The sequence below is a fragment of the Nicotiana tomentosiformis genome, chromosome 9, assembly GCF_000390325.3.
Source record: "Nicotiana tomentosiformis chromosome 9, ASM39032v3, whole genome shotgun sequence".
Classification (NCBI taxonomy): Eukaryota; Viridiplantae; Streptophyta; class Magnoliopsida; order Solanales; family Solanaceae; genus Nicotiana; species Nicotiana tomentosiformis.
Window position 1 is genome coordinate 100323126 of NC_090820.1, and position 21909 is coordinate 100345034.

General features: G+C 38.5%; 1 protein-coding gene across 1 annotated transcript; it reads right to left on the minus strand.

Moving 5' to 3' along the window:
* Nucleotides 1-16450: 16450 nt before the first annotated feature.
* LOC138899272 (uncharacterized) lies at nt 16451-18047 on the minus strand. The gene is made up of 2 exons (XM_070185417.1): nt 17916-18047; nt 16451-16963 (listed from the first exon to the last, which is right to left on the minus strand). The coding sequence occupies exons 1-2, from the start codon at nt 18045-18047 to the stop codon at nt 16451-16453; spliced, it is 645 nt and encodes a 214-aa protein (XP_070041518.1).
* Between the last annotated feature and the right edge of the window lie 3862 nt (nt 18048-21909).

Consider the following 21909-nt stretch of genomic DNA (forward strand, 5'->3'; position numbering starts at 1 on the left):
TAGAGTCCACTTTGGTTATCGCTACACCCTCTCTACACAAACGATTTGATTCAAGCCACTCCACCACTGGTACAATACTTCAGTCCAAGTAACTCGAACAGACTATATCTCAGTATGTGGTTCAAGGATATTCCTGGCCAAAGGATTGTATGGGTAGCAAACAGAGAACCACTCCCATCTTCTAATTCTGCTGCAATCTTGAAGATTGGAGACGATCGATGGGAACCTCAATATTGTGGATGGCAATCAAAATACCGTTTGGTCAACCAATATCTCTGTCCCGTCTAATAACACAACGTGCTTACGGACAAAGGCGAATTCATTCTTAAAAAACATTGTCTCGGGAACACTTTTATGGGATAGTTTTAACTGTCCTTGTGATACCTTGTTATCAGGAATGGTTATAGGATACAACACCAGGTCCAGGGAGAAGCTTGTCTTATCATCAGAGGCGGAGCCAGGATTTAAAACTTATGGGTTCACTATTTTAATTCTTTTAAGTTACTGAGTTCTAAATTAATCATTTGTGCGTAATTCAATAACTTTTTAAGACAAATACAAGGTTTGGACAAAAGTTACTGGATTCAGCTGAACCTGTATCCGAAGGGCTAGCTCCGCCCCTGCTGATCATCGTGGAAGGCTGAAGATGACCCGTCGCCTGGAAAGATTATTGCTCAGAACTGCCAAAAGTGGTGTCTGAATTAACTGCCAAAAGTGGTGTCTGAATTATGTGCAGCCTATGCATATCCAGATGAAATTAACTGCATGGTTTGGACATCAAAATTTATGGATGTTCAGCAGTTTCCATATAATGGCGCGAATTTGTTTCTTCGTCTTGCTTTTTCTGAACTAGGTAAATTCAGTTCTCAACATTATGCTTAGAAGATTTTTATGGATTTGGATTATAAAATAACATAGTTTTAGGTGAAGATAAATGGAAGGCAAAGCTTATCATCTGCTTCACAACGGTTTCAAGCATTCTCATGTTGAGCATCTTTAGGTGCATTTTCTGCAGGTGGAAAGCAAATAAAAGAGGTAAACGATTCTCCTGATTTACAGATAAATTACTGCTGCTGATGTGAAAACTAAAGGCATCATAACGGATATCATACAGGGAAAACTGGAAAATAGACAAGTAATAGCTGTGAAACAATTACGTAGTTACTCTGGACAAGGAATTGAAGAGTTCAAGAATGAAGTATTTCTAATCTCCAAACTGCAACACACAAGAACCTCGTTAAAATATTGGCCTATTCCGTTCAGAGGAAAGAGAAGCTAGTAGTTTATGAGTACATGGCTAACAGAAGCTTAGACACTTTACTGTTTGATAAGTTGGTTCCAACTATAATTTCTACAATGACATATTTCTTGATCAACATAATTTACTTTCTATCCTCCCTTTTTATAGTTAACGATCTTTAATTCTCTATTAACAATGTGTATATTGGAAATGGTAATGTAATCATATTGTCATATCCAAAAAGAAGCCATCAGCTTCCTTGGCCAAAATGTTTCGACATGATTCATGGCATTGCTAGAGGGCTTCTTTACCTTCACCGCGATTCTTGTTTAAGGGTCATTTACCGAGATTTGAAGGCAAGCAATATTCTCTTGGATGATGATATGAATCGAAAAATCTCAGATTTCGGCTTGGCTAGAATCTTTGAAGGGACTCAAGAGCTAGCAAACACTAACAAGATAGTGGGAACATTGTAAATACCTCTACTTCTGCAAGCTATATATTTATCTGCTACTATGTTGGCCTAAGCAGGAGGTCTGTCGGAAAACGTATCTGTGCCTGCACATGGTAGGGATAAGACTGCGTACACACTACCCTCCTCATACCCCACTTGTTGGATTACACTGGGTTTGTTGTTGTTGTTGATGTGATAGCAAATCTAACTCATTTTTATACAAATATGTTGCAGCGAATATATGTCACCAAACCTGATGTTTATTGGTTTGGTGTTTTACTACTAGAGATTGTCAGTGGCAAGAAAAACAATGGATTTTATGAACATGAAACACATCTCAACCTTCTCGGTAATGCAAGTGCAAAATCAACAGATCTCTTGACCTGAATTCAGTAGTCAGCTATGTTGCTCAGACTCTCCAAAAATGTTGTTGGGTACACTTTGGATCCTCAAAAAATAATGCAATTTTGGAGGATCCGATAAGTGTGCAGTAACATTTTGGAGAGTCCATGCAACATAGGTGTTCAGTGGTATCTGCTGACTTACTCTTATATTATCATTTTAAAACTATTTTAGGCATGGAAGTTATGGTTTGAAAGCAAAGGACTAGACTTTATGGACAAAGTGATTGCGGACTCATGTTCCCCTGCTACAGTTCTGAGATGCAAAAATATGCCAATTCAAGAAAATACTAAGAATGTAATTGAGTTTCAAGATGCTGACTGTCATTTTAATGTGTACCATTTTAAGGACCTACAACCGGTTTCAAGATGAAGACTTACTCCCTCTCATCTCACGAATAATTAAAGAGAGATAACTCCGGTCACCAACTATGCAGATACTCAGACATATATGAAATAGAATAAAGATGGACCAAGCTACTTATGAATGTAACCACAATTAACATCACTAGGTCGGGCTATCGAACACGGGGTCAGAAGTGAATTACGAGTGAGACAAATTTTCGACTAAAGCGAGCTCCCCTTCCATGCAATGATGTGGTGGTAAATCTCTCTGATGTTTTATACTTCAATACCACACAAGAGGGGGGAGGGGGTGATTTGTGGTGCCTGATTTTCACGTGCACTGAATTATCGAAGGGCTTGATTTTTCTATGTATTCCTTACACTATAGTTGCGGAATAAATAATACAGAAAGTAAAGAACACAAGGATTTTTACGTAAAAAATACTTGGCTCAAAAGGTAAAAAACACCACGACCTACTACCCAGTAGGATTTTTCCCAAACACATCACTACAACTATAAGCCAACAACAAAGTTTACAAACTCTTGCAAACCTAAAGATTACCTCTAACCCTGTAGCAACTAGCCAAAAGTTGTTGCGACTGCTTCAAGTTAACTCTAACTTGAACAATACAAAAGTTTACAACCTCTTGCAAACTTAAGGATTAACTCTAACCCTTATAGCAACACGCCACACGCTGATGCGACTGTTTCAAGTTAACTCTAACTTGAAAGATACAACGCAGGTACCTAATACAATTTGCTTCTTAGAAAGCTGAAAGGTACAACTCAAAACGCCTACTATACTTTGAACTAGAAATAAAGAAAGACATATAAAACTCTTTATGGAGTTGGTTCTTCAATCTGGTTCGTGATCGCACTCTTAAATCTCATAGGAATTGCTCGCAAAATGCCTTGCTATTTTGCTCTTAATTCGTGCTTAACTTCAGTATGTGTGTATCACCTGTAAAAGAGAACAAAACTGATATTTATAGAGTTAGTAGAATAAGAATTAACTATAAGTGTAATGCTTACTCTTCCTTGGTGGAAGAGTTCTAGTTGTCTTCAACTTCTAACTCTTTTCTTATCTTGGATAGAGTTTTCTTTAAGTAAGGAGTCCTACTCCTTATCATTTATGTAACCTTTTCGTTTAGGGATTATAAAAAATAACCACTTATACTTATCCTTTTCACGTGCATGCCTTTTGCTTGATTCTGCCCGTCACCTGTGTACACTGTTCATGGACTTGGTTCATGCATGTGTTCCTTTGTCAATCATCAAAATCAAAATCGCTCAGGTCAACACTCTCATTCTAATTCATTGCTCTTCAAATGTGCGGGAAACCTCTGTCTTAATTTATGTGACATTTTCTCTCTTTTCGAGATTCAAACTTCTTGATATTCACCGTGTTTAAACATAGTATTTTTTAATATAGTCTATCCACCGAGGCTTTCACCTCTCGTGGTGACGGGGGGTTTGGCCTGGACCCCTACCTTTTAAATTATTTAAAAGAAAAGATTACAACGAGGGGGACATATAACCTCACCTCAAAAGTTACAAGGGATAGTAGGGGAAGAAAAGGTGGGGCTTTTCCCTGGAACCTTATACAAAATATTAGGAAATTAGGAAAATACTTCCTATTAAATTTGATGGACTTGGCCTTTGGAGATGTTACTGTGGGTAGTTCTTTGAATATAGGAAAAAGGATAATGTTGCACTTCCTCTATGAAGTATGATATACAGTTCATTGAGGGTCATAGCACCATGTGGAGTGCTTCTTTGTTTTCCTTCTGAAGTTGGGGAGGTGAAGCTTGTTCATTCTCAAGGGACCTCTAGCTTCACCCGGGAGATCATTCTCCATGTAGAAAATTCTTTCATCTGAGATGGTTATTGCATATCTGGCAAGAGTATCCGCTACCTCATTGCTTTCTCTGAAGCAGTGGTTCACCTGAATATTTCTTTGGTTTATTTTCTTTTGAATATTCTCAATCAAGTTGTGCAGTGACCAGGGATGTTTAATGGATCCCTGAATCATTTGAACAATCATTGAGTTCATTTCAAGTTGCAAACTATCAAAATGTTGATCGCAACACCAAGTGATACCAATAAGCGCAGCCTGAGCTTCACTAAATTTGTTAGTGTAGAACTGAGTAGGTTAGGCAGAGGCCATAATCATGTTGCCACTTTTATTTCTAACAATTCCACCTACTCCAGCTTTTCTTTGATTGGTCATGAAGCTGCCATCTGTATTGAGTTTTCAGTTGTTAACATGTGGTCTCAACTAATATACATTAAGCTTGTAATTTTCTGTAATATAGCAAACTCGACTCCAATTCCAGCTATCCTCCATTATACTGAATTTCTTGCCCATTGCCACTTTACCCTGAAAAAGTATTTGGTGGCAAATTCTAGAAACTGAAGCGATTTTTTGATCATACTTCTTAGTATACCTAGACTTCTATATCTCCCAACATAATATACTAGGAGTAATTTGAAAAAAAAAAAATGGTGAGCTTTGTATTTTGGTATAGAGTTCCAGCAATGCCAAAGATAATTTGTAAGGCTAGTTCCATTGATGTGAATTCCCAAGGGGGCAGCTATCTGATTCCAGACCTTCTTTGCTATGACACTGTTGGCAAAAACATGATTTGAGTTTCATCTTTTGGAACCCTACAATATGAGCAACTTGCTGATAAATTGATACCAAACTTACTAATATTATCATCCAATGAAAGTCTTCCCTTCACTAGTCCTCACATGAAAAAAGAAATTTTAAAGGGAAGTTCTTTGATCCAGACTCTAGAGAAGATTGGAATTTTGTTGTTCTTCAATCTTAGTTCTTCATATGCCGAGGCACAAGAGAAGATTCCATTGGGGGTAATTTTCCAAGTAGCTTGGTGTTTGAGAAGTCCATTCCCAATATTTACCTCATTAATCATATTAGTGAAGTTATCAGGGATAATATTTCTCACTTTGTCAAGATCCCAAACATGATCATTAATGTAATCCTTGACTTTCTCATTCATAGGTTCAATGGCAGGAGAAATAAGAGAATTTAGCGACCCATGGCCAGTCCAATCATCCCACCAAAAAAGTGAGTTACCATTATTGATCCTCCAACTAATGATATTATCCATTTTGTCTCTGATGACTAGAAGATTCTTTCATGCATTGGAGTCTTTGAAGCTGATAACTTTAGAGAGGGGATTGCTTCTAGGACAATGCTTAGCTTTTTAACTATTACGTTTGGCCGCTCTAACAATATAACCGTTCAACATCTCTTCTCTAAAACTCACGTTCTAACACTATGACGCCGGCAGAAATGCCTTCGGCGCGTATTGAACTATAAAAGAAACCACCAGATATCCCATCGACCTCCAATGCTCCAGAACCAACCAAATCGAAGTATATAGAAGCTGTGAAAGGACCCCCAATTCCAGAAATTGTCAAACCTAGCTCCAAGGTAATTGCCAGACACACCACCCACAATGGGATACCGACAGTGATTTTCAAAGCTGAAGACTACTATGGAGTAATGGCCGATGAGTGCAAGCTTACACTGGTTGAGAAATTCACATATGGAAGACCGAAAATTGAAATAATTCGGGCCAAAGTTTTGGAACTAATCCCGCTTAAAGGAAAGGTAAGAATCGGAGCTTACAATTACAGACATGTATTCATTAAATTCACTGCTGAATCGGACTTCAATGAAGTCTATTTCAGAAGATTCTTAAGTATCAAGGATTCCTTAATGCGAGTTTTCAAATGGTCGACTTCAACCCGAATGAGGAGACCTCGTTACTGCCGGTATGGGTCTTATTACCAGAACAAATATTTAATTGGGATTACCTTAGGCAAATTCACAAGTTTTTGTTGGTCAAGAAGGTTTGGGGTTAGGGCTGAAGGGACATGAACAAAGGTTTGAGTATGAAGGTGTCCCGACATATTGAAGAATGCTAATGTCAAAAACGCTATTGCAATAGCTGAGGTACAGTCAAATACAAAAGGAAAGGATAGTGTTACAAAGAATCACACCGTCACTGAACCTCAAAAGGAAAAGGAACATAGAATGTTTAAGTTAAAAAGTACTATAAGTCACAATAATTAATAATTCAAAATATTTTAAAGGCATATGAAAAAAATTACGGCCAAAGAACAACTCATTTGACTCTCGAAATCCAAACACATCTACATAAATTAGGATAAAGGGAGTACTTTTTACTGGTGGAAACTAAAACCAAATTAGCTTACAGGATTAGTGCATAGGAAGTGAAAGCTCAGAAGTAGAGCAAAGTTAAATTATATAGAGTGCGCTCAAAATTCATTTACTCCGATGACTTGCTTTAGACATGTTAATTATCCAAAATAGAAGACTTTCTTTGGGCTTGCTTTCAATTATCAAAGTTATATGTCTCAAACAATACATTTCTTTAAATGTTAACCTATTGACTTCGTTACTGTAAAGTGTAAATTGGGCAAACTTTTAGTTCGCGGTCGAAAGCTGTAAAAGTGTATATAATTTGTATATTCTTTATATAAAATACACATAAACATATATGTATAGCCGCTCTCAAAGGTCATTTTCTCCGGTAAGTTTCCTAGTTATTAATTTGAGAGCGGCTATACTGTGTTATTTTCTCGTGTAAGTTTCCTGGTTGGCCAAATAAGAAGCGGAAGAAACTTCTTAATATCCATTTAATATGATCAATCATGATAGCAGGCCACTAAACAACATTAAGATTCGAGATTTTATTAGATAAGAATATTACTAATCATCAGCTTGCTATTTAGCTGGCATTTCTAGGTGGTCATGCTCTAATAAATTATCGTGATAAAAAATTAAAAGACAAATAAAAGAAGAAGAGAAGCTAGTTTTTGTACAATTTCACAGATACTATTATTTAATAACATGCGAATTTCAAACATTGTTGCCTCAAATATTCTTGATGGAATTTGTTAAGATTTAACTAGATATTTCAGAGAAAATTATTATTTTTGTATTAGCGTACAACAGCATCACACGACTTAATTAATACATACCCGTCAGACAGCATAGACGCAATAACCTGGCAATTACATTAAATTGAAAAAAAAAAAGTATTGCCTAAAAGAAAGCTTAAAGGATGATGTTTTGGTCTGTCACTCTATCTAAGGAAATGAAATTTGAAAAATAAAACAAACAAACAAAAATAAAACAAATTAATAAATGGACGTGGCTGGTGCTCTTGATAAAATTATTTTATATGAATTGATAATGTAAATATTTCAAACTAGCTATCGTTATGTTTTAACTGATTATACCAAGTTATTTATTGCACCATCAAATATTATAGTGGAGAGGTAAGTACTCCTTCATCCTTGATAAGAGGTTTAGGGTTTGAGTCCTCGATATGGAATTGTCTTTAGTAAAGAGCGGTAAGACTCTCCGACGTGAATCTGAATTAAGTACATGTACAGACATCGGGTCGGAACAAAAAAAAAGTTATTATCGCATATTTACGTTATCAAAATAGAATTACTATAGACAATTAGTTGCGGTAGGTCATCTTAACCCGAAGGTATAAAAAATTATATATTGTCAATATACAAAAATAATTGATGAATAGTGACCATACCAAATGAGTAAACTACACATATTTAAGGAAATTGCCCTTCAAATTTAAAACTTTATTTCTTTAAAGGAAAATGCTCTCAATTACATAGCATCCTACCAAAAATTATTTAGTGGTACCCCTCCCCATGCAACTTCCAGGAAACTATAGCAACCAATTCTATCCTCATTCTCCCTCAGCTTCCTTTTCTCTTTCATGTACCTTCCTTTGCATTTTCTTGGACTCTTTCCACCAAAATTTCCTTTACATCCTTTACCTATTTATATCCCTTTGAATTTGTATATCTATCTATATATCCACATCCTAAATTTTACATCCAATAATAATTTGCTTCTGTATTTAATTTTAAGTGATAGTCCAATATCAATGACTACATTGGGACGAGACATCGTATTCGATGATTTTTTCCCTTCAATGGTGGAAAAACTTGGAGCTGAGGGATTCTTGAAAGAGCTAAGCAATGGATTTCGAATGCTAATGGATGAGGAGAGGGAAGTCATCACATTTGAGAGTTTGAAAAAGAATTCAAAATTGTTGGGATTGAAAGATATGAGAGATGATGAGGTTATGTGCATGTTGAGAGAAGGGGATTTGGATGGAGATGGTTGTTTAAATGAGATGGAGTTTTGTGTATTAATGGTTCGTTTGAGTCCTGATTTAATGGACATATCAAGAATTTGGTTGGAAGAAACTCTTGCCAAATTGTAGTTGGATTTAATAATTAATCTCTTTTGATTATTGTTATTATACATTTATAAATATCTCTAGCTTATTCATATCTATTGGTTCTTCAGCTCTTGCTACTTTTTGAGAGGGAGTCTTAGTGCAACGGTAAAAATTTATGCCGATGGATTCTACCTGTGAAACAACCTTTAATTGGGTAAAAATGCAAGATAAGACCGTGTATATAAGTGCCAATATGGTTTGACCATTCTTGAATTTCCACACATAGCAGGAGATTAGTTCATCGAACTGCCTATTTTTTAGTTGGTATTTTTAATATGATTTCTCTAAGAGCTCAGCTCAAAATAAGTTGTTGCTTGTAGTATTAAAATTTAACTCATACCAAACACCGGATGAAAATATAGAAAACAAAGAATTTTACTTTTTGTCACCAAATATTGCTCCAAAATTTCCGGTGCTTGTGTTGAAAAGCTATTGATAGAACGTTCAATTAGCCTCCGTTAAATGAAAACTTATTTCCTCTATAATATTCATGATAGCACAGCAAAATATATGGTTGGGTATACAAAAGTTTAACACCATTGCATCTATCAACATGGTCCTGAATTGTCGAAGTTGTGGATTAGAAAACGTCACATTTTTTTTATGCTTGTTTTGATGAATGGAAATTGGGCCTAAGTCCTTGCCCGCAAACCGGAGCATGAAAAATATAAGTGGGGCCAACATCGATAACAAAAAATTGGGATGAGCCTGACTCTAATAGCATAATAAATGGAGTGGGCCTGATCTGACTCTAATACCATAATAAATTGGGGAAGCCTGACTCTAATACTAAAAGCTAACTCATAATAAATCATGAGGTGAGGATAGCCAAGAGAAAGAAGCAGATAGAACAAGGGCCACGTTCACACGGTTCTCAAAGCACAGGAGGAAGGGTGGGCCCAGGCAGAGATGGAAGAGATCAAACACGGGAATAAGAAGCGGTTTCATTTGTATACTTGGTGGAATCTGGCATATCTTAACCAAACACTTTGCATGGGCTCGACGCGCACTTGTATGTCATATAAGGAAATGACCTCCCACAACCACCAAGGATTCAACATGTTTTGTTTTTTCGTGAGTTTTAATTTGGAATTGGTTTTCAGTTGTTTTCGAAATTGGAGATTTTTCAGTTTTAGAGCTTTTTCAGTTTTATTGTCTTGTTTTTTTTACAAACAAGGCATGTAACATGTCTTTTACAACGTTTGTTTTGAAGAATGTGACATAAAAACTTGATATTTTTATGCAATAGAAACCAAAATTCATTATTCAACAACCCACCGCCCGAGCCTTGACAAGGAATCAGAATTGTTTGTCAGTGATCCTACCTTAGCTAGCGTTTGGACATAGATTTGGTTGATATTTGAAAAAATGAGTTTTTAAAGTTGTGTTGAAAAATAATTTTTGGAAGTTGAAGTTGTGATTGGACATGCATTTTACTCAAAAAGAATTTTGAAGTTTCATAGGTAGAAAACTTCAAAAACTACTCTAGAGTTGTTTTTGTGATTTGAATCTTTTGTTTTCAAAATCTGACAAACAATGGTTAAAATCTATAAACAAATAAATATTTGAAAACAAAATTTAAAAACAAGCTCCCAAATTTTATGGCCAAACGGGATATTAGTTTTTGTTTACCCGTAAAATGGTACAGTTAAATTTATACGTGGTTTCTACACAAGTAAACTAATTTAATCCTGAAATAATGCAATAATTGAAGAAATGTATAATACTTAGCCTTAAAATGTAGATGAAATAACAGAAATGACAGTTCCGGGAACAAGGTTTCCGGCCAAGACAATGATGAGATCAAAAAGCGAAAAAGTAAGATTGTATTAAGTTTTATATAGAATGTAGTATAAGTTTAGCCAGAAAATTCATGTCCTTTACAATGATAACTGGACTCACTATTTATAGTTGTGTCTAGGAAAGGAGGTCCTAGGATCATGCCCTCCTATAATGTCAATTATGAGAGCCATTGATGAAGATGTAACGTTGAACATAAATGTCAAATTCTCTGTAACGGGCCGTCGCTCTTAATGCTGCAGAAGATTCCTAATTAAATGCTACCTGCCGCAGAGCATTTAATACACCTTTATGAATGTTATCTCTTCCGGTGACAAGCGGAATGGCTGCGTTCGGTCTTCGGCCATCCCCGTCTTTGGTTCCACGTGTCTTTCCCTTAGATGACCACGTGTCATATCATATTTCACCCTATACAGATAGTCCCCCACCTTTCCGGTAATATAACTTTGTATTACCGGAAAGTTGGTAGAAATACCTTTTTGGCGGGAATTACTATAACTCCCTCTTAAGGCTTCTGATGGTTGATTAGACACACGTCTCTCCGTATTTAATGTCCCGAACATGTGCCATCCTACGATTTAGCACAACTTTTGTCAATTATCGAGGTAACCATGGCCATGAATTTAGCCGCCAAAATTTTACTTATACGCATCATTCGTTTCCTTTGAACTTCATACTTTCTCGAGCTTTTGATTTGTATCTTTGTTCTCCATCCTTTCTCTAATTCTCTTCAAACAAAAACCTTTTCTTTCTTCTTATTTAATGGATTCTTTTTCCAAGTGTGACGATTCTTCAAAGAACAAGAACAAAGTCGAGGACTCAGCTTCTCCAACAGTGGGTTCCATCATCCCAAGAAGACTCAGTACCACAAAAGACTTTGAAGAGAAATTTTTCCACTGCTAACCCCCGTACATGGGCTGTTAGTAGGTATCCTTCTTCTATTCGTCCTTCGAATAGTCCTGCTATGAAGGAAGACTGTCGTTGCTATGAGTTGGATATCATTGCTCCTGATCTATCGGAGCGAGTGACCCTTCCCAGGGAAGGTTTTATATAATTTTACACGTATCCTTTTACTTTGGGTGCGTTTTCTTTGAGTGGAGAGCTTGATTCCGTAATTGTGAATTTTTGCCTTCGCTACCAGTTGTGTTTGGCACAGGTAAGTCCTTTAGTGTGGAGTACGGTCACCTGCCTTCGACGCTTGTACCCGGTGACTGGAGAAGAGCTAACATTAGCTCGTATGATGAATCTCTACTTCCCCTAAATTTTTCGTGGGGGTATGATAAACCTCTGCAAACGTGGTCACCATGCTCCGTTGACTAGCATGGATGATGATAACGACCGTGGGTAGACGGAACGGTTTGTTGCAGTTGCCACAAATAATATCATTCCGACAACGGCTTCATCCTTTCCGGCCGCTTGGAACCTCACTCGTAAGATCTTTACTTAATATATTTTCTTTCACTAAATATTCTTCTATCGCCGTATTGACTCTTCACCCTTCGCATTTTTCAGCAACTCGATGGATCCCACTGGTGATGGAAGGCTTGGACTGGTGGGTTCAAAAGATCTTGGATGTCACGACTCCCGAAACTCGTTTGTGGAAAAAACTAGACCTTAAATATGGGTGGAAAGCCAAAAATCATAGTAATTTTAACTTACCTTGCTTCCATTTTTTTTGTATATGGAGAATTTGGTCGAACTCTTCTGACTTGTTCATGAAATTAGGTCTACCTGCAGGCTCTGTTGCTTTCTCTGAGGAGGACGTCATAGCTGATCCTGCTGATGCAGCAAGGCTGCTTCAGGAGGCACTTACTGAACAGGTATCTCCGGGCCTGTTTCGGGTGCAAACATTTCTTTACGAAGTCCTCGGCTGGAGGATAAACAACTGAAGAGAAGACGTTCCTCTGCGACCGGGGAAAAGAATAAGAGAGCAAAGATTGATGCCCCCGAGTCATCTCCGGTGGAGATGGTGACTGGTCCTCCTTTCGGGTCGGTCATAGACACCGTGATGATTGATGATGATGAAGAAACTAGTGATGAGGGAGCTTCTCTACATAGAAGGCGACGATCCTTATCATCTCAACAAGATGCTCGACCTGTTAAGATAGTTACACCAATCGGGGATGATGTCTCGGCACTTTGGGGAGAATTTGATTTGGTAGATAATGCCAATTCCCATTTTTGGTCCCCAAGGGCTGTGTCCGGTACTGCGGGGCTGAGTACTGGATCCCTACCATCTTTGGTTGGCGAGCATCCATCCACCAGCACTGCATTTGATGCAAATGTTTCTCACCCTTCGACTTCATAGATTCATCTCCACCTTCACCAATACCAGCTACTGCTACATCACCTCCGCCGGCCGCACCTGACCATGGAGAGGGTATTCCTCTTCCCCAGTCCCAAGTTCATGGGAATTTGGGGCAAAATTATGCTGCCCTTTCCGAAGATCCACAAAGGAGGAGGAATGTTATCCTTTCGGTCTCTACCGAGTGCAATCTGCTCTCCTGGCTGGTGGAGCTTGCTAACTATCTGAAGCCTTTGGCTTCAAAGAAAGATTGGGAAAAGATTCGAGCACTCTCGGGGGAGTATTTGTTTAACAATCCCACGCACAATGCCGCAGTGATGCGTTCCATTCTTCCTTTGTTAATTCTTCTACTTTTGTATGAATGTATTCTAAGTTTCACTTCTTCTTGTTTTGTAGGCCAACTTTCTTACTTCTGAGGGCCTTCAGAGGTTGAGTCGTGAGAAGGAGGAACATACTTCTGAACGGAATCAACTTTTGGTGGAATGGGACCAAACTGTTCTCCGCCTATCGGAACTGGAAACTAAAGCCACTGAGGTCGTTGTTTTGGAGGCTCGTTTGCAGCAAAGCGAGCAAGAAGTGGGAACCCTTAGCCAATAAATTGGCCCGCTGAGGGTTAGATTTGAGGAAGCCAAGACCAAATGGGTTGAAGTCCAGGATGATGTTCTTGTTGCAACCGAGTACGATGCTGCTACTGCTGAAAAGGTGACTGATTTAGAAGCAGCCTTGAACTTCAAAATCGAAGAGCTTGCTGCTGTGAGGGCGAAACATTCCCAGTTGGAAGAGAAGTACAAGAAAACTATCGATCATAATAGGCTCTTTAGTTCAACTGTCCGCGACCTTGATGTCAGCCTCAAATCTGCTAGGTCCGCCCGGAAAAACCTTTCTACCGAGGTAACCCAACTCAAAGAAAAACTTAAGCGTCGAGAGGCTTCCCTCGTTGTTGAAAGAACTTATGCCATGTATAGCATGAGGAGAAAAACTTTGGAAGAGGCCAAAGCTGGTGTCATTGACTTTGATATCGAAATTGCTAAGGCACGCGAGCTTGAGTTAGCTGCTAAAAGTGGACTCCCATCGAGGTCTAATGTACCTGGCCCTTCTGGTTCTGGTTCTGAGTTTTTGGGACCTGAAGAAGAATCGGAAGATGATGATGCCGAAGGCCAAACTGATGAAAATGTTGAGCCATCGGTGGATCCACCTACTTCTCCCAGGGATGCGGACACTTCTCTACCTCCTAGTTCCGGAGACACTGCAGTTTAGCTTTTCTTTTATTTTTCCTATTTTGTACTTTTACTGTTTTGGCACGTTCTTGTAAATAAAGACATATTTTTGCTCAATTATTATTTGAGTCTTACTTTCGTTTGAATATCCATGCAAGTCTTTAACCTTTGTATTTGCTTAAGAATTCTTCGCACGTTTTTTTGTTCGTGCTTTACTATGTGTAGCCTTGTATGTATTTTCCTCGAAGCACTTTGGTTCCAAGCATTATCCCTTTTATGTGAGGGTTTCTATAAGTATTTGCGCAAGTTTACCTTTTGCGTCCTTTCGTGTATGTATTCGGGTGCATTTTTCCTTGAAGGCATTTTGATTCCGAGCACAAATTCTTCCGAAACCAACCCTTTAACATGAGAGTTTTCATAAGTATTTGCGCAAGTTTACTTTTTGCGTCCTTTCGTGTATGTCTTCGGGTGTATTTTTCCTCGAAGGCATTTTGATTTCGAGCATAAATTCTTCCGAAACCAACCCTTTAACGTGAGGGTTTTCATAAGAGAGGGCATTCTTATATTTACGGTGCTCTTGAAGAGGACGTCTCATGTTCATTACGGCACTAACATTTGAAGTTCTTGTTTAACTTTCAAATGACAAAGTTAGTTCATCGTTCAAACAAGAAATAAGATAAAAATAAAAGGATTTCATTTCACATAATTCCTTATATTTTCAAAAGTACACAAGCATTTATTATGCTAAGAAATTGCCATTACTTGTGGCTAGCATTTATTATGCTAAAATGAAATTGTCATTAATTGTGGCTATCTTGTACAACTTATTTCTACAGGGCTGAATGCGCAGTCCCCAGTCTCGATGATGTATTTGGTTTTTGAATTTGTTTTTTCGGGTGACGTGGTAGTCAATGTTTCCGTATCCTCATATCATTTCCCCTAGTGTTCAAATGCGAAGAATGCGAATTGGAACACTGGAAGTCTTGTGTCTTCAAAGATTCCCCCAATGAATTGATAGATAATCCTTAACTCGGCAACATACCTTACTTCCCCTTAGGAATCCATGCTATCGAGCGAAAGAATATCTAACAATCCTCTAGTGGTTTGTGCTCGTGAACGGTTGGGTAACCTCTGTTCGGTAGCAAACTTAACTTCCCAGTGGGAATTTTCTTTCGATCCAAAGACTATCTAACCGTACCCGAGTTGAAGCTTGTTTGTTTGCCTTGCTATCAAAGGTCTTATTGCTGTTGTCTTTGTAGTATGCTTTCTATCGTTGTCTCATTAAAAACCTTGCCAGAAACACCCAATTGGGACAAAAACTGAACGAAGGGAAAAAGAGTGCAGCACATACTTTTCGTTTAAATAATGTTCATCAGCAATAACATCTTTTGAGGTGTGCCACGTTCCAGTTGCTAGGCAACTTGTCTCCATTCTGGTTCTCCAACTCGTATGAACCTTTCCCAGTGATAGTTGAAATTCGGTAGGGACCTTCCCACGTTGGACCTAGCTTCCCCGCGTTGAGCTCCCAGGTATTTTGGGTTACTTTCCTCAGAACCAAATCTCCTACTTTGAAATAATGAAGGTTGGATCTTCGATTATAATATCGCTCCATTCTCTGCTTTTGAGCTGCCATTCTTACACACGCCAAGTCCTTGCATTCCTCGAGCAGTTCCAAGTTGATTAACATTGCTTTGTTATTCGATTCTTCATCTGCCCGAAAATATCTCAAAGTGGGTTCACCCACTTCTACCGGGATTAGGGCTTCAACACCGTACACATGGGAAAAGGAGTTTCTCCTGTGCTCGATTTTGCCGTTGTTTGGTGGGCCCATAGAACTCCGGGCTATTCTTCATGCCATTTGCCTTTTGTTGCTTCCAAACTTTTCTTGAGGTTTTGAATAATCACTTTGTTTGTTGACTCCTCTTAATAGTTTGCGCTCAGATGATAAGGAGAAGATGTGATCCTCTTTATCTTCAAATATTCGAGGAACTTTGTAACTTTTGCACTGATAAATTGTGGCCCATTGTCACATGCTATCTCTTTTGGTATTCCGAACCTGCAAATTATATTTTCCCACATGAAATTGACCATTTTGCGTTCTTCGATCTTCTGATAAGGACCTGCTTCCACCCATTTAGAAACATAGTCACTCAGAATTAAAAGAAACTTGACCTTTCCGGGAGTCGGTGGTCGCGGTCCAACTATGTCCATCCCCCATTTCATGAACGGTCGTGGGGACAATACCGAATGTAAGGGTTCTACCGGTTGGTGTACTAGTGGTGCGTAGCGTTGGCACTTATCACATTTTCGTATGAAGTCTTTGGCTTCTTGTTCCATGCGAGGCCAATATTATCATGCTTGTACCAACTTCAGCACCAAAGAATTTGCGCCCAAGTGATTGCCGCATATCCCTTCGTGGACTTCTCTCATGACATAATTACCTTCTGACGCTCTTAAGCACCGGGCCAGCGGGCCTTGGAAAGATTTTCTATACAATTGGCCTTTCTTGAAGCTATAACATGTAGCTTTGGCGCGTAACACCCGTGATGCTTTGGGGTCTTCGGGCAACTTTCCGTGCTCGAGATAGTCGATTATTTCATTTCTCAAGTCCCAAACCAAACTAGTCGAATTTATCTCATAGTAACTATCCGTATTCAGGACTGAATTCATCAGTTGCACTACCGTCTCGAACTCTGATCTCTTTATTTCCGTTGATGATCCTAAGTTTGCTAATGCATCTGCTTCTGTGTTATCCTCCCTTGGGATATGAGTAATTGACCACTCCTGGAATCGTTCCAAAAGAGCTTGGACCTTTACCACGTATTGTTGCATAAGTTCTTCTTTGGTATCAAAGATGTCGTAGACCTGATTTACCACCAACTGCGAGTCACATTTAATTTCGATAACCTCGGAATCAAGTCCCCGAGCCAATTCGAGGCCTGCAATTAAAGTTTCATATTCTACTTCATTGTTAGTTTAAAGGGATAATTCTGATGGCTTACCTTAAGGTTTTCCCCCGAAAGAGTGATTAAGACTATTCCGAGTCCGGGCCCATTTATGTTGGAAGCTCCGTCCGTAAATAAGGCCCAAACCCCCTATGTTAATTCCGATACCATTACTGCCTCCTTGGTTGCCAGAGGCAGTAGTCCCGAACTGAAATCGGCCACGAATTCAGCCAAGACTTGTGACTTAATTGCAGTCCTTGGTCTATATTCTATATCAAACTCACTCATTTTGATGACCCATTTGGCCAATCTTCCCGAGAGCTCGGGTTTATGGAGGATGTTCTGCAAAGGAAAAGTAATCGCCACAGCTATCGGGTGGCATTGGAAGTAGGGCCTCAACTTTTCTGCCGCGACTACGAGAGCTAAGGCCAATTTTTCCAAATATGGGTAGCGAGTTTTTTCTCCCATAATAATATTGCTAACGTAATAAATGGGAAATTGCGTACCTTCGTCCTCCCGGACTAAAATCACACTTACCACAATTTCTAAAATCGCGAGGTAGACTAGCAATGTTTTACCTTCTTTTGGTTTTGAGAGCAATGGAGGGCTTGATAAGTAATTCTTTAGGTCTCTCAGAGCCTGCTGGCAATCCGGTGTCCATTAGGAATTATTTTTCTTTTTGAGCAGTGTGAAGAAGCGATGACATTTTACCGACGACCGGGAAATGAACTTGCTCAAAGCTGTTAATCTTCCTGTGAGCCTTTGGACTTACTTTACGTTCGACAATTGATCCGGTATATCCTCTATGGCCTTGATTTTATCAGGGTTTACCTCGATTCCCCTTTGTGAGACCAGAAATCCCAGAAACTTACAAGAACTGACCCGTTCTCAGGATTAAGTTTCATGTTATGCTTCCTCAGGATGTCGAATGTTTCTTGCAAATGCTTGAGGTGGTCACCTGCATTCAAAGACTTAACGAGCATATCATTTATATTAACTTCCATAGTCTTTCCTATTCGCTTTTCAAACATCTTATTTACGAGCCGTTGATAAGTGGCTCCGGCGTTTTTCAACCCGAAGGGCATCACATTGTAACAATATGTACCAAAGTTCATTATAAATGAAGTCTTTTCCTGATCTTCCGGGTTGATCTTGATTTGATTTAACTTGGAATAAGCATCGAGAAAACTCATTAACTCGTGCCCGGCTGGCATCAATCATTTGATCGATGTTTGGCAGTGGAAACGTGTCTTCCGGGCACGCCTTATTAAGGTTTTTATAGTCTACACACATGCAAAATTTATTGTCCTTCTTCGGAACTACTATTACATTGGCTAGCCAGTCCGAATATCTTATCTCTTGGATCGAACCGATATTAAGCAAGCAGGTTACCTCTTCTTTGACAAATTTATTCTTGGACTTGGCAATATGGCGTTTCTTTTGTCTTACCAGAGGAATGATGGGATCCAAACTCAGATTGTGCACGGCTACTTCCGTCGGGATACCTGTCATATCCTCGTGCGACCATGCAAAACAATCGGCATTAAATTTAAGTAATTCAATAAAACCAGACTTGAGCTCCAGGTGCAGTCCTGTTCCCAAATGGAATTTTCTTTCAAGGAATTCTTCGAACAATGGAACTTGCTCCAATTCCTCCGCCGTCGACTTCGTTGCATCCACCTCTTCTGGAACTTGGAAATATCTCGGCACCTGATAATGTTCTGACGACTCTACCCCCGGGCTAACTTCTTCTAGCTCGGGAGTAGGTGTCGGTTCCTGTAATTGCTATGCCATGTGCTCCTTCTCTCTACTACTAGAAACCGAAATTGCATTCATCTCTCTCATTGCCGGTTGATCACCTCTTATCTGCTTGATTCCTTCGGGCGTTGGAAACTTTAGCAATTGGTGATATTTCGAGGGTACAACTTTCATCTCGTGTAAACAAGGCCTTCCCAGGATGATATTGTATCCCATGTCACCATTTACTACTTCGAAGAGAGTTGTTTTCATTACTCCTTCAGTGTTCATGAGTAACAAAATCTCTTCCCGGGTCGTCACGCTCGCAAGGTTGAATCCAGCGAGGAGCTTTGTTTCCGGAATAATGCTTCCGGTGAGTTTAGCTTGCTCCAATACTCTCCATTATATGATATTAGCCGAACTTTCTAGATCCACTAGAATACGTTTAATCTTAAAATCAAATACATTTAAAGAAATTACCAATGCATCATTGTGTGGTAACATCAATCTGTCTGCATCCTCCTCCGTGAAAATGATATCGTCTTCCTGGAGTCTTTTACTATGAGTTATTGATACTTTCGTCTTCTTCGCTACCGAAAAGGTGACCCCGGTAATCTCATTCCCTCCGAAGATCATATTGATCGTTTGACATGGGGATCTTCTCCTACTTTTGAAGGTTCTGCGTTGTCTCTGTTATGACCATAATTGTTCTTACCTCGATCACTCAAGAATTCTCTGAGGTGACCATTCTTCAATAGTGTTGCCACCTCTTCCCAGAGGTGTCGGCAGTCCCCTGTTCGGTGGCCGTTCTGTCACGACCCAAAATTCTACTATAGGCGTCGTGATGGAACTTAGTCTCTAAGACTAGGTAAGCCGATTACAATTTCATTTCGAGCCATTTGTTTTTTTTTTGAAACATATAATTTAATACAAGTGTCGAAACCAAAAGCAGAAACAAATATAACAACCTCCCAAGACTGGTAATACTGAGTCATGAACTCTAACTGAATACATGCAATAATCTCAAGGATCGAATATACAATATTGTTCGAATAAGAGTTGACAGTATAATAAAATGAAAAGACTCCAAGAGACTGCGACGACCAAGCAGCTCTACCTTGAATCTTTGCGATCAACACACTAACTCTGCCCGAGTCTGATATTTTCAATACCTGGCTCTGCACAAAAATGTGCAGAAGTGTAGTATGAGTACACCACAGTCGGTACCCAGTAAGTATCAAGACGAACCTCGGTGAAGTATTGACGAGGTACAGTCAAGACACTCACTAGTCAAATAACCTGTGCAATATAGCAGGATACAATAGTACTGAAAAACAACTAGCAGTGATAGCATCAAAAATCAACCAGTGATATAAACAAAAAGGCTACAAGAACACCATAATTATTACTCAAACGAATAAGGAACACAAGTATAACCAATTAAACAAGTCCTTCAAATATAAATCTTTCACATATAATTCTTTCGAATAAATACCTTCCGAATATATTTCTTTCAAATAAATATCTTTCGAATATAAAATTCTTTCAAATAAATATCTTTCGAATATACTTCTTTCAAATAAATGTCTTTTGAATATAATTCTTTCAAATAAATATCTTTCGAATATATTTCTTTCAAATAAATGTCTTCCAAATATAAATTCTTTCAAATAAAAGTCACTTTGTGACACCTCATTTCATAATCATAAAACACGGGTCCCATCCCACTTTCATATTTCCAAGGCACCTCGTGCCCATATTTCTAGCAAAATCGCACGGACAACTCACATGCCAATAATAAAAATCATCATATGTTCCCCGGCACCTCATACCCACATTTCATATATGTTGCGGCGTGCAACCCGATCCCATATAACATAATCTGCCCGGCATAGCTACAGGCTCACAATTTCAACATAGATCAGACTATTATCAAGTTTACCAAAACAACAAGATAAGTTGCACAGGATATAAGAATAAACACAAGGAAAATCACAACATCACATGAAAATTACCAACGCAATAACCCCACATCATTACACAAAAATTACCAGCATAATAACCCCACATCATCACATATTATCCCTGACAATAGCCACTCTTATCTCTCCTATAGCCACCCTTATCACTCCTATAATAGCCTCCTTTATCCCTCCGTCCTGATAATATTATTAGCCACCCTTATCGCTCATATATCCACCCTTATCGCTCCGTTTAATAGCCACCCTTATCACTCCGATCAGACAATATCCCAACACACATAATCACAGTGAAATGTCACCCTTATACCCACACAATATTAACAGTGGAATGCCACCCATACGTGCCCATAATAATAACTCAAATCACACAACAATTCACACGGAACGTTATAACGACAACACAACACAATAAATTCATATCACAAATTGCCCAATGGTTACAACAAATTCTAAAGATATAACAAAATCAATAATTTCACAACAAATAGCCCAAGGCTCCACACAACGTATATAACACCTCAAAACAACAACAGAGATGGAAAAGTAATTCAACATAGGACAACGCCTTCTTAAATCCAAATTTTGATAAATATATTAACACCTCAATTTAAACTTATTTAATAATTATTTGCAGATAAAAAATCCATAATGAAATTAATTTCAAGAAATATCAAATCAACAAACGCACGGAATTCACATAAGAATCCAAGTAGCGATCACCCTAAATTATCATATAAAATACAAACTCAACAAACAAGGAATAAGGCATGGCAAATCAAGGATTTACTAAGTTCCAACAATTTTTTAATTTAATATATAAGGGTATCTACGAATTTTAACCGGTATAATTTGCACATATAAACCAAGTACGTACTCATCACCTTGCGTACACAGCTTTCAATCACACAATTTTCACATAAGACTCAATGCCTAAGGGGTAATTCCCCCACTCAAGGTTAGACAATATACTTACCTTTTTGAAGTTATGCCAATATTCTAAGATAGCCTTCTTGCTTGAATTGACCTCCGGACAACTCAAATCTATCCAAATTAATTTATAACTTCATTAGAATTCATTGAAAACAATTCCTAATAATAAAACGTCAACTTAAAATTTAATTCTAAAAAGTTAACGCAGGGCTCGCCT

Coding starts and splice junctions, on each gene's coding strand:
- LOC138899272 (XM_070185417.1), bottom strand. CDS start 18,047: ATGGAAGTTAATATAAATGATATGCTCGTTAAGTCTTTGAATGCAGGT. Junction 16,964..17,915: donor CTGAGAACGGGTCAGTTCTT/GTAAGTTTCTGG, acceptor GTGGTAAATCAG/GTCTACGACATCTTTGATAC.